The sequence below is a fragment of the Strongylocentrotus purpuratus genome, unplaced genomic scaffold (genome assembly GCF_000002235.5).
Source record: "Strongylocentrotus purpuratus isolate Spur 01 unplaced genomic scaffold, Spur_5.0 spur5_scaffold_16, whole genome shotgun sequence".
NCBI classification, from domain to species: Eukaryota; Metazoa; Echinodermata; class Echinoidea; order Camarodonta; family Strongylocentrotidae; genus Strongylocentrotus; species Strongylocentrotus purpuratus.
This window is the reverse complement of record NW_022145601.1, coordinates 4,016,387-4,030,616: the sequence shown is the minus strand read 5'-3', so window position 1 is coordinate 4,030,616 and position 14,230 is coordinate 4,016,387. Positions and strand designations below refer to the sequence as shown.

Sequence of the window (14,230 nt, the reverse complement as noted above, 5' to 3'; positions counted from 1 at the left end):
AGCCAGGACTAAAAAAGTTCTCTTTGTTTAAAGTAATGCTTGCATTTCCATAATTTGATTAAACGAGTTCATTTTCACTGGCTGCCTGCCGTAGCAACAAACAGAGTTGACAAAAAGAAAACTCCGTTTCGTTGACGATCAGCCATGCATCAAGTCTTTCGTCTTCTTTGTTTCTTCCTCCTATCATCTTCTGTAATATGTAATGCCATGGTTTTATCATTCTATCACTTTCTCTTTATGTCTTATTTTATGTTATTCTTTGTTTTTATAATTTCCCCTTGCTATCCATTGTTCTATATCACCTTTCTTTATGTAATTTTTTGTTTTATAGTTCTAACTTTCTATTTCTGTCATCCTTATGTTATTCTTCGTATCAGATTTTCACGCACTGTGAATTTATTACCTGATTTAATCACCTGATCTCAAAAATTGGTCCCGTGACCGACGAAGGCACCGTCTTTACGCTCCAGTAGCCGACGCCCGGTGGGGTCACTCAATGTGACTTAGGGACCGCATGATCGTTTAATACCAAAATCGTGGAAAAGGGGTCAATTTCAAAATAATTTCTCGAAATATAGAAAATAGGGGTGCACAGGTTGATAAATAGGGGTCATGAAAAGGGAAAAGAGAAAACCGGGAAGGAAAAAAAAGGGAAAAATAATGTCCTTGAAATAAGGTTAAAATAGGGGTAAATTTGCGAAAGTGTCCTTACAATCTTATAAATAGGGGTATTCCAAAGTACGATTTTGTCCTTGTTTTGACGTAAAAAAGGGGGTTAAAATTCACAAAATGTCCTTGAAATTGACCGCTAAAGGGGGTTATTTGCATTTGTGGTAACGGTCATACGTGTCACCCTCTGCGGGGAGTGACCCCACCGGGAGCCGACGTCGGGTGCCTAAATCGAAAGCTGGCTATTGAGTACCAAGTGCGACCGAGGTATGACTGCTCTGACTTTAAAGCCATAAGAATGAATCATGATCATGACGAAAAAAGTGATATTTCTATTTCCCTTTGTGTTTTGTTTCTTGTTTGCAATTTCTTCAGTTGTAATCGCGTCAGACCGGGATAACCTTTCTTCAAGATTACGATCATATACCGGCCACCAAACCTCACCATGCCCTGAACCGAAGCAATGTCTCACGCCCTCTTGTGTTAAAGCAGGTAAGAATGACGCGCATGCGTATTCTCCGTTGCACTTGAAGCGTCAATTTAATGACGCAATACTGCGTTAGCGACCCAAGGCATCTTTCAGATGTGACCAGTCTATCCACAGCGCGTTATAATTCGCGTCCATTTGTTCATTTTTATTCATAAACAATTGGCGTGTGCATAGTAATGAGCAATGCATAGTATTGTTATGATCTTTGATTCTGATTCGTAGATTCTCTAATGAGAACACTGCTATAATAATTGTAGCGATAATTAACCTTTAGACTTGTATTAATGATAAATGGTGTTTTGGAGTCACTCCCATTCACATTTCAGCTGTATGTTGAAGCCTGCGCACCATTTGGAGTTCAATGAGGGACAATTTACCTTTTACCTTACCCCCAATTTTCAATTTCCAAACCGTGGAAACGTATACTTCACACATGCTTAACTGTTTCGTATTTTGACCAAAATTTGGGGAAAGATATGACCCTTCAACTGCCCGACTACGATAGCTACTTGTTGGGAAAATCTTGACCACGCTTTTGGTCAAAATACGAAACAATTATGCAGGTGTGAAGTTGGGTCCTTACGTTTACAAATACAACTGGGCAAAACATTGCCCAATAGATGGTTGGGTTGACTATTGACACAACGTTGGGTAAAGTGTTGGAAAAATATTGCCCAACATTTTCACAGTGTATTGATGTCAACCTTCCGAAAGTGGTGTTTTCATAATGATTATTGACCTCCTTTGAATTTATATTTATATGGAAGACTTTAGAAGACAACTATTACAGTCCAACTAGGGCATGCTTGAAAGCATCTTCTAATCTGTCCTGACTAAATTAATGTGCAATGTTGTTCAATTTCTGAAAAAAACTTGCTTGCTGGCAATAGTGTATGCATGTTTTTATACATTTTGAATGTCTAGTCCGCTTAATAATGGCACGTAATTGTTTGTATTATTTGACACATTATCCTATCGATAGGCGTAACGATTTGCTTTAGTATCATATAACAAATATAACAAATGACAAGTAAGGTTTTCCTGAAAATGGCATTACAATGTATATTCATCGTCATGATAAATGTAGTATAATTTACAACAATGGGCAAATAATATTGTTGTTTCCAGACCAATGATTTAAGCGAGAAGAACTTACACTTAATGTTGAAGCTGTAGCTGTTTGTAAATACATGAACTTGAAATAATAAGTAGCCTTGAAAGTGTCGCAATATATCATGTGTGAGTGAGCGTGAACTTTAATGGTGTAGGTTTGTTTGAGACTATATAGCCTTTGCGCTGTTTCATTTATAAAGATATATATCTCCAATCAAATCAAACTAAGTGTTGTTAGCGAACAACTCCCAATGTCAATCTTCTATTCTCCTAAATACACCTGGGAAACTTAAAAAATGCATTACAATGTAAATTCATCATTAATGAAAACGAAATACAATATACAACAATGGGCAAATAATATTATTGTTTCCAGACCAATGATTTAAGTGGTAAGAACTTACATTTAATGTTGAAGCTGTAGCCGTTTGTAAATACATGAACTTGAAATAATAAGTAGCCTTGAAAGTGTCGCAATATATCATGTGTGAGTGAGCGTGAACTTTAATGGTGTATTGTTTGAGACTATATAGCCTTTGCGCTGTTTCATTTATAAAGATATATATCTCCAATCAAATCAAACTAAGTGTTGTTAGCGAACAACTCCCAATGTCAATCTTCTATTCTCCTAAATACACCTGGGAAACTTAAAAAATGCATTACAATGTAAATTCATCATTAATGAAAACGAAATACAATATACAACAATGGGCAAATAATATTATTGTTTCCAGACCAATGATTTAAGTGGTAAGAACTTACATTTAATGTTGAAGCTGTAGCCGTTTGTAAATACATGAACTTGAAATAATAAGTAGCCTTGAAAGTGTCGCAATATATCATGTGTGAGTGAGCGTGAACTTTAATGGTGTAGGTTTGTTTGAGACTATATAGCCTTTGCGCTGTTTCATTTATAAAGATATATATCTCCAATCAAATCAAACTAAGTGTTGTTAGCGAACAACTCCCAATGTCAATCTTCTATTCTCCTAAATACACCTGGGAAACTTAAACAATGCATTACAATGTAAATTCATCATTAATGAAAACGAAATACAATATACAACAATGGGCAAATAATATTGTTGTTTCCAGACCAATGATTTAAGTGGTAAGAACTTACATTTAATGTTGAAGCTGTAGCCGTTTGTAAATACATGAACTTGAAATGATAGGTAGCCTTGAAAGTGTCGCAAAATATCATGTGTGAGTGAGCTTGAAGTTTAATGGTGTATGTTGCTTTGAGACTATATAGCCTGTACACTGTTTCGTTAATGAGATATATCTCCAATCAAATCAAACTGAATGATGTTATCGAACAAATGAACAATATCAATCTGGCTTAAAGTGACTTTTTGTATGAAATGTTACTTATTATCTTCCTTCTACTTTACTAACTCCCTAACATGCAAAAGAAAAACTGGAAAAATTCACTGTGCGACTCTGTCTTAGAGTAAATTCTCCCAACCATTTTCGAATTTTTCAAACCGCTTTTCCATGAAAATTATTAGACATACAACAGGCTTTAAAAAAAATTGTCAACACTTAAATGTCTGAAATGGGTTATAAAGCTAATGCATTGCTTTGTGACAATTTTCATTCCGCTAAAATGTAATTAAATTGTAAGAATAGAGTTGGGAGAATTAAGAAATCGATCGGATCTTTTTTCCCAATTTGTATCATCAATAATGGTCTGCTTTTACTCAAACTTTCAGATTATCTTAAATTTTACATTTAGCATTGAATTCACCATTTTCTCTCATCTGAACAATGTTACCAAGTCCCTTTAATGGCGGTGGAACTAAGTTTAATGGGGTAGGTTTGCCCGTTATCGCGATCTTTAGAGGGCGCTGTCTTAATCATTGTGTTTCACCTCGTTGTGTTCCGAATGGTTGATATACCATTCATTACAAATAGTTATCGAAATGTCTTGGTATAAAAGAAAATGTCATTTTGTCCTGGAAGAATATACATGTAGATAGATCCTATAGTTCAATCAAAAATGTTATGTAGTCAACTGTCTCGATGCGTTTGCCAAGTTAGGCAAATCTTGGCAGAAACCTATAAGACTTGGAATAAATTGTTTCCAAAGTGTTCGTGCTTCATATCTTAATTTTGAACTAGCCAATTATTGCATTTGGTTTAAATTAGACAGTTAAGAACTTCTGAAGAAATTGACAAATAATATGATTGCTTGGCCGAGTGTTTGAGTAGACAAATATTATGAAAGGAAAGCATATTAGTCCCATGAATAATTATGAAAAACATAATATTTCAAATAATATTTCCGGGGCGGGAAAAAACGATATCTTTGAAAGAAGACATGTATATTTTGTATCGTGGTCGGTGTCGTGGTCGGTGGTAAGTGTCGTGGTCGAGTTGATACGTCACCGGACTGTGGACCACAAGGTCCGCGATTCGAGTCCCGCCGCGGCACTAATGTCTTTTGGCAAGTCATTGATCTACATTTGCTACACTCAACCAAGGTGATGTAAATGGGTGCCTGGCAGGAATTAATTCCTTGTAATGATAGAGCGCCGTAATGGCAGCCTTGCTAAAGCCGGGGTAATAATATGGAGCGCCAGGAGTGTCAAGTCTGACAGATATGAGCGCTATACAAGAACCCAATATCATTATTATTATATTTGTGTGCCTCTCTCTCCGTTATGACTACAAATAGCTGCATCATTGATCGACAACATGAAGACGGATGTGGACCCCTGTGATAACTTCTTCGAGCATGCGTGCGGAGGATGGACGGAGAAGAATATCATCCCTGAATACCGGAGCTCATTCTCATCATTCTCAACGCTGAGGGAGCAACTCCAAGTCACACTCAAAGGTAACCATGGAAACGGGACTGATACTCTATGTGCTGTCTTTCGATTGGATTTCTTCACTGTTTTGTTGTTGTTGTTGTTCTACGTCCTTTTTCAGTTAAAATGATTTATTATGTATAATTTTGTCCAAAAAGCCTTATTTTGTTGTACAATTTTGAAAATATATTGCCAATTATGGGCGTTACCGCTATTTAAAGATGAAATAGGAGGGGGGGTTCGCGGAGGAGTGAGAGAGAAAGGGGAAAGAGAGAAGGGAAAAGAGGAGAGAGAGAGAGAGAGAGAGAGAGAGAGAGAGAGAGAGAGATAGTGAGGGATAATAATCGGAAGCTCTCGGCATCTGCAAGTATTTAAAGCAGTCTACCCTCACATGTCGTAGAAAAATACATTTTAATTTTCACTTCCCTTCTATACATGTTTATTTCCTCCAGCTTTATTCGAGGCAGAGATACAACCTAGTGAAACGTTAGCAGAGAGGAAAGTGAAATACTTTTATTCAGCGTGTATAGATACAGGTAAGATACAGGTTTTTAGCTCACACAAATTATTTTCTGCAAATATTTCATACTGCTCCTTCATACATTTCTATATGAATTCTCGGAAATAATGCAACCATTATTGTTCTTGTGTTTAGGGTGAGGGATATGGACAAACAAATTGTTTAAATACTGATTAAATAGGGCCCATAGCTTCATTACAGCCTAATGCTCGTTATAGTGGGTTTTCATTGGGAACCATACAGGTGTTTATTCAATAACAGGTATCGTCAATCACCAAGATTGGACTTCACTTGTACGACCATCAGGTCGTGTGTAAAGCAATGTGCCCTAGCCTACCTTCATAAGGAATTTGAATCATAACATCAAATATCCCTCATCCTCGAGATACACATTTCTTGTGGGGCAACAGGGTCGCTGCTGTTAAAGAGACAGTTGCACGCGCAAACACATTAATTGTTAATTCAACCAAATCTGGTGTCAACAAATTATGATGCAATACGCATGACTACTGAAGGGCTTGAAATGTAGGAGCACTGTGACATAGCAGTGTCCCTCTTGACCTCAACGACACGAGAGGTCTCGGGTTCGACCCTTATTCGACCTTGGACTATGTGTTTGCAACATTTGTCCCTCTCGGGCCAGGTAGGTTTCAAATGATTATGGGTTGTACTGGGGTAGTAATAATTGCAGGGTAATCAGTCATAGCAGTTATTACATACTGGTGAGGCAACCCCTAGCAAATACATGTACGACCATATTCAATGTCTTCGTAATCATATTGCTTTCGAACAGAGAGAATAGAAGAACTCGACGACGCGCCCATACGCGATCTCCTTCATGGTCTCGGTGGATGGCCGGTCCTCGGAGATACCTACGGTGGTCGATGGAATGAATCCAACTTCGATTTCGTCTGGTTGTTGGGAACTCTCGTCAACAAGTATAGTAACTCCATGCTCATCGAGCCGTACGTAGGAGTCGATGATAAGAATGCGTCAAGATATGTCCTCCAGGTAAGAAAGATGGAATAGGGTTGAGATTGCAAACATCTCATACAGTTTATCACCTCACGAAGTGTTGCAGCGGCGCACGAAACGTCGTGATCTTTTTTTAGATCCCTTGTTGACCATACATTGCGAAACAAACGAATATCACTAGCGATATTATTTTCGATACTTCATCCACAATAATAGTATAGTATTAATGACTGCTTTGAGAGAAACAACTATTTCTCGAATATTAAAGCAGTCATTAATACTTTTATATGCCGAAAAAAGAGTCAACTTATGACACCACCTTGGTCTTTATCTAGTTTATCTGCACGGTTGTTTTTTATGAGTGTATCTTTGAGAGTAGACTAAAAATAAAAAATAAAAAACAATTTGAATGTAGGCGAAGATGGGATGTGATCTCTTGCGCATCAATCATGTTGTGACAAAAGTCACCGTCTTAAACCGCTCGGCCATCGCGCACTGTTACCATAGTTAGCAATTTTCTCTGCTTTATACATTAATATGGATTCAAAACGGCTTCGCGTGCTGGATACTTCGCGGCAGCTCCATTAAACGGGCCCTTCTTTTACTTTTTCAATGCATTGGCACGAACTTAGATCAAAATCTATCGGCAGATGTTGTTTTTGAAAGTTTATTTTCGTCTTCATGTCAACAATGCAAGATAAAATTGTCGGTAAGATCGATCGAGATTCAATTGTATTGAAATTACCGCCCCAATTCATCGCACACGTACGGTATCCTCGATCGCCCAGACCATTTTTTAACATGTCAACCTATGGGTATTTCACCAAGACTGAACTATTTTCCCGGTAACCATGGTTACTGGGATTTTAGAAATATTTTTTAGAACTATTACATGGGTTTGGAATTTTACCGGGAATTTTACAGGAATAGTTAAAGTTTATCAATGCAATTTCGACCAATCAGATGGCTGGATTTCTTAAGTGAGGTATATAACATCTCATATCGTATACCATTACTAGTTTGCATCCCACCACAGCATCGACAATCATCTTCACAACACATTCTTGCTATTCATTCTGGAGCAAAAACATCAACATCAACGACAACAAGAAAAACAACAACAACAACAACACGAACAAGAATATAAGAACAACAACAGCAGCAAAAAGTACGGTTGCATAGTACTGGCATATGAAGGTCCGAAACTTTGGAACATTTCCCCAATAAGACAGATATCGAAATGTTTAAGAAAAGCGTTAAAAACCTATCTATTTGATAAATGTTTATTGTAATTGTATAAAGTATAAATTAAAGGTACATCGAGAGGGACTACGGTTACGAAGTGCGCTACAGAGGAACAAAGCATTTTTTCAATTATTATTCTCCTGCAGAGGCAATTTAACATGATATTAATTTTATTCAAGCCGCTTTAGTTCAAGGAGCTATTGCATTTTGGAAGCGATTGATTTCAAACAGCAATAAATTTAAAACCTTTCGGCTGGAGTAAGCCTTTGAATTTTAGAAGTGATTGTTGGCAACGTGACCTAAAATTCGGTCCATTTAGGACGGAATACCTACTGATTTTTTTGGTGGGAGTTCCTGCTAAACGGACATTAAGAATTATTTCCGTCTGGGTCTGGGCTACTACTGAATTTATGAAAGGGCCTCTTGCCAAACGAATATGAAAATGATACTAGTTTCTGCTTGAGTAATTGTTGTATGTACCATATTATTCAGCGCATTTGAAGTTAGTAAGTCATATTATGACTTGAAAGAGAAATAGTTAATCCTTATCCTTTATCGCAGCTCGTAATTCATAAATTCATGTCTTTTTATGATCGTATTGGATTGAACTATTTTAGAAATATGTGTATCGATGTTGAGGGTTTCGGTATACATTTGCAATATTTGTGTTATTTCTAGATTAGGCTATTGAATGTTTAGGTTGATAGGCTTTATTTATTTTGTCCGAAGTACCATGCCAACCTTTCCAACACAAAAATTGAGATATCATAAACGTGTAACAAGTTGGTCTTGAGTTGGCAACATGATCATTTTTATTTCACAAAGCTCTTCCAAAATGTCATTGAAGAGATGGGATGTACCGCATCTAATACATGATGATGATCATAGGTGACGAAACCCCACAAGTCAGTCATTTAGAACTGTGGCTCCTAGGTCCCACTTATTTAACCGAAGTTTAAAAATTGTGGATTTTGTCTTTTGATTGGAAAAAATGTGTATTAATTTACTGTCTCAAAAAAATTGACAAAGCGACAATTAATTTGTTTTACATTTCTATTTTTGTCTCTTAAAAGATCGACCAGTCATCTCTCGGCATTTCCAGCAGGGAATATTTCTTGAACACGGAAAAGTATCAAAAGGTGAGTGAAAATATGCTGATAATATTTTTGAAGATTTTCATGTAACGTTTTGTGTATTAAAGCTTATCTGCACTAGTTTATAGGAGGGATTAGACTACCCTGTAAGGTCACTGGACAGGTAGTTATCTCATCAACTCAGCTCTCAATTAACATAAGAAATAGAAGATCATGGGGACCAATGGTCACCGATTAAACATTTTTCTACATAGAGGGAGCAAGTAGCTACAAGTAGGACAGTGTGGCTTTAAGATGACTAAAACAAATGACTACCAACGAAAATGCCACTACGTCTAATGCCAATTCTTTAGTCACCATCGCCTTTTTACTCCGTCTTGTTGTCAGTTTTTCAAAAGCCCTTTGGTCTATTATACATTTAGTCTAATCTCCAGTTGGTCTAATGCGCATTCATGTCTTTCCCATTTGATCTATTTTCCATATGTTCCAAATACTGGCAAGGGCCGAAGGGATTTTCGTGGCTGAACTAGAATATTAGTCCAATAAGCACAAGGTGAAACGATGAGTAGCCCGAATGATCATTAGACCATTCATAAAACCGCTGTTAAAAATGACGTAGACTAAACCCGTGGACTTGTCCATTTTTTGGATTGCTTATAAGAGCTCCACAGGGTATATTTGTTATCGTCATCGTGAATATATTTACATATTTTGAATTTATTTTTGTCGAGTCCAGGTTCAGGATGCCTATCTGAAGCTCATGGTGACGATAGCCACGCTACTCGGAGCAGACGCACAAGTAGCCCAGTCAGATATGTGGGATGCATTCAATTTCGAGATAGAACTTGCCAATGTAAGATTGTGATTTCATATTTGTCCGTAACTGATCGGTGTAGGCCGTCCATCCGTATTACAAGAGAGACTGAGAGAGAGAGAGAGAGAGAGAGAGAGAGAGAGAGAGAGAGAAATAGAAAGAGGGAGAGGGACAGAGGAGAGAGAGGGAGAGAGAGATACATAGACAGACAGAGAGAGAGAGAGCAAGAGGGAGATAGACAGAGAGAGAGAGTGGGAGCGAGAAAGAAAGATAAAGAGAAGTAGAGAGAGAGAGAGAGAGAGAATACTGTGTCTTCTTTCCTCCTTGTATTATCCAATATTTGAGTTTACTGTCATACGCCTTCTATACTATTGTAACTGCACGATATGTTAAGCTGTCTATTTTTTTCTGTTACTGTTGTTGTTGTTTTTATTGTAAATGAATTTTCAATATAAGTTCGTCAATGAAGTAAAAATCCTACCATCTAAACCGCAATATTACATCAGCATGTAACAAATAGTTCCCAGTCAATTGTTTTGAACTACGTTGTGTCTATAATTTTATCAACAGTTAACTGTACCTCCCTCAGACAGGAGAGACAGTGATGCTCTATATAATCCTACAACCCTTACCGGATTGATGCAAGACTACCCACAGGTTTGTACGTCAGTCAAAACCGTAGACGCGTATCTCTGAGGGAAAGCAAAATAACCATAATAATGAGTTTTTTCATTCGGATTTTTGATAGTCTAAAAGCTAAGGAAAAGATTGTGAATACTTGGTATATCCAAATGTTGATTACCGACGAATACTAATCAAATTTGTATTTAATATCTATTGGTCTCTTTATTCTCGTATTAATTTTGCTTTTTTCGTAATTCTTACTGCATGATCTTTTAAAAACAGTTTTCAAGCATAGCTTTCACTTAAGCTTATTTAATTTAATCTCATTTAAATTCAGCCTTTCCTTCTTCATGTAAACAAACTGATTTGATGTACTTAATTTTGCCTTCGTTTCTGTCAGCAAAACTTAATTTTAAATTAAATTCTTGCGTTATGTGAAATTAAAACATATCTGGATTTAATATATGAACGATTTCTTTTAACCTAGATGGATTGGACAAGATTCTTTGACATTGTTTTACCCAACGTGAGCAAACCATTAGCAGACGATGAATTTATCAACAATAAAGAGCCAGAGTTCGTCACTGACGTTCTAGCACTCGTCCAAAGGACACCGTTACGGTAAGAATGAAATTATCTATTAGAGAGGGAGCTCCTCTATAAGTTGTGACGTCATTTCTTTTCGACACCGACTATGTTCAAATTTAACAACCCTGTATTCCGACGCAACTACGTTTTGATATCATACCGCCACCCCTCTGTTTCACAACGCAGATATTTTGATATTCATCTCTTTCTTTCGTCACTCCTCTCATTCGACAATCCCTTTCTTTCGACATCACCATCTGTCGACAACCATCTGCGTCGACAACCATCTGCCCTGACATCCCTCTGTTTCGACACCCCTCTTTTTCAACATCCCTGTGTTTCGACACCCCCCTTTTCAACATCCCTGTGTTTCGACACCTGTTTCGACATTCCTCTGTTGGACAACCCTCTATTTCAACACCCCTTTGTTTCGATATCCTTCTGTTACAACATATTTCTGTTTTGACACCCGTCTGTTTCGACATCCCTCTTTTCCGATACTCATCTGATTCGACATCCCTCTGTTTCGAGACCCCTTTGTTTTAAACATCCCATTGTTTCGTCACCCTTATGTTTTGCCACGCTGTTTCTCAACCTACGACGTTACGAAATTCTCCGTTTCGACCACTTAATGCCTGGATTACATTTGGCCTGCGATTAGTCTACGGAGCCCGTATCCTGCTCGTATCCCCTTTTCCGTGCGGCCTCTGTGCGGTGGCAGGAGGCGGCCGTGAGATTTTCGTACGAATTCACGGGCTCCGCAACCTTTACGATTTTGTTTCGCAAGAAGTTAAACAAATTTGAAAATGTCGTAAGCCCGTAGCCCGTATACATGTCCTAGGTGGCATTGCACAATCCCTGCACGGGCATCGCCCGGAGGCCTCGCACTGATTGTGCAGCAAACGTACGATTTTTCGGTGAACATGGGGGCAAAGAAAATCGTACGGAGATTGTAGACTCATGGGGCATTCGCACGGCAATTGCACAGCTATCGCAAGGTTGCTGTATGATCACCGCGCCTTCTCCGCGCAACCTTAGCACGGGAGCTGCACGGGCTTCGTGTGATTTCCGTGCGGAGGCTGCGGAAACTGCACGGCTACTGCATGAAAATTGCACGATTTCCGTACAATCTCCGAGCAGCCTCTGTACGGATTTGCCCCGGCCTGCCCCCGAGGGCCAATACAATAAATGGCACGATGCTCGTAGATAATGTAAACACAAACATCGTAGCCCGTAGCCTCCTACGATGTCTACGAAAAATCGTAGACTAATTCATCGTACGGCGCCCGGGGCAAATGTAATCCAGGCATTACATGTACATGTACGTCTTGACAATTCTATGTTTCCACGTCCATATAATCAGGCAACCTACTTTTCAATAACTTAGGGCTGTCAGAACATACATTTATGGAGACACGGGCATGCCAAAATAAAGTAATGCCTTAATAATTAGAAGGATATCGAAAGATAGGGGTGTCGAAACATAACGATGTCAGAACATAGAATGTTGGAATCTAGTAGCAGGTGGGATAATCGACGTTTTATAATTAAACATGAAATTCAAACTCTATTTTTCTAAATGATTAAGGATATACAAGCTTTTGAACTCATCTTGATACAACAATATTACATGAGGGAGAGGAAGAACTAAGTGTTTTATATCCATCTATACGACCTGTTGAACGTTTTTCTTTGTCACATTTATGACTAATTCATTGACCCATTGCAATTCGATTTTGACCTCTAGAATCCTGGCCAATTACATGATCTGGAGGATCACCAAGCTTCGAGTTATGAACCTCAGCAAACGATTCCAGGCTCCAAACGACGAGTTTCGCGCCGTCATGTTCGGCGTGGGAGCAGACGATGCAAGGTGGCGACTCTGTGTCGACGGCATCAATGGCGCCATGGATTTCGCCACCGGAAAGATGTACGTGAAGGAGAATTTCGCCGGGGAGAGCAAAAACAATGTAAGATATAACGATTCCCCATAATATAAAACAAGAATTATATATTTGAGTAAGGAGGAGGGCAACACGACCTGGGTAACATGTTTGTCTACACAGGAACATTAGACAGGAAAATGATCACAAAGAAAAGGCACACCAAAAATCATCTCAAGGGCAATGCCAATACCCTTTTTAATGTCAACACCCTATTGTATGTCCCATAGTAATAATGTTCGCATCACGCCACATACAATTGTTATGTTAGCACATTTCAAAAGTTTATTTACAAGCCATTTACATTGCCTAGAGCTGTTTTTTAAAATAAAATATAGTTACAATCGTGTTCAAGAATTTGTTTTTAAGACAAATAAGTGTGTTCGTCACAATGTGCTCTCTCATTTTCATTAACCCCTCTTCTCCCAAAGACCACTCTCCCTCTCAGGCGCGGATCCAGGATTTCTTAGGGGGGGGGGGGCCCAAATTTGAAATTATGCGAGCCAAATATTGGTACGTAATGGTGACCAACAGTGACGTGATGCGGGGGGGGGGGGGGGTCGGTGCAGGGAGGGGCGAATTTCCCCCTCCCTCCTCCGCGAAACGCGGAAGCTTTGAAGTTTCCTTAAATCATGAGAGAAACAAAACGATTCGTTGTACCGTTCTCGAAAATAAATCTCGTCTGAATTTAGTTTTTGCCCTCTCGCGCGAAGCGCGGAAAATGTTAGGATTTATTAAATTATTAGAGAAAGAAAACGATTCGTTGTAGAGTTCTCAACTCTAAATTCTCGTCTGAATTCATGTTCCCCCCTATCGCGCGAAGCGCGGAAGCTTTTAAGTTTCCTTAAATCATGAGAGAAACAAAACGATTCGTTGTACAGTTTTCGAAAATAATTCTCGTCTGAATTTAGTTTTTCCCCTCTCGCGCGACGCGCGGAAAATTTTAGGATTTATTAAATTATTAGAGAAAGAAGACGATTCGTTGTAGAGTTCTCGACTCTAAATTCTCGTCTGAATTCAGGTTCCCCCCTTTTAAGTTTCCTTAAATCATTAGAGAAAAAAAACGATTCGTTGTACCGTTTTCGAAAATAATCCTCGTCTGAATTTAGATTCTCCCCCCCTCTCGCGCGAAGCGCGGAAGCTTTTAAGTTTCCTTAAATCATTAGAGAAAAAAGACAATTCGTTGTACCGTTTTCGAAAATAATCCTCGTCTGAATTTAGATTCTCCCCCCCTCCCGCGCGAAGCGCGGAAGCTTTTACGATTCATTAAATCATTAGAGAAAGAAGACGATTCGTTGTACCGTTCTCGACTCTTAATCCTTGTCTAGATTCAGTTCCC

General features: G+C 38.5%; 1 protein-coding gene across 2 annotated transcripts in view; it reads left to right on the top strand.

Moving 5' to 3' along the window:
- Nucleotides 1-14,230, top strand: part of LOC575956 (neprilysin-1) — a 47,422-nt gene that overhangs the window by 22,875 nt on the left and 10,317 nt on the right. For both annotated transcript variants that reach the window (XM_003725993.3, XM_776314.5), the window contains exons 3-11: nucleotides 1,045-1,161; nucleotides 4,953-5,114; nucleotides 5,541-5,624; nucleotides 6,402-6,619; nucleotides 8,902-8,967; nucleotides 9,659-9,775; nucleotides 10,307-10,393; nucleotides 10,848-10,981; nucleotides 12,696-12,918. In XM_003725993.3, coding sequence (XP_003726041.2) covers nucleotides 1,045-1,161; nucleotides 4,953-5,114; nucleotides 5,541-5,624; nucleotides 6,402-6,619; nucleotides 8,902-8,967; nucleotides 9,659-9,775; nucleotides 10,307-10,393; nucleotides 10,848-10,981; nucleotides 12,696-12,918 — 1,208 coding nt within the window. The remainder of the gene's footprint in view (nucleotides 1-1,044; nucleotides 1,162-4,952; nucleotides 5,115-5,540; nucleotides 5,625-6,401; nucleotides 6,620-8,901; nucleotides 8,968-9,658; nucleotides 9,776-10,306; nucleotides 10,394-10,847; nucleotides 10,982-12,695; nucleotides 12,919-14,230) is intronic.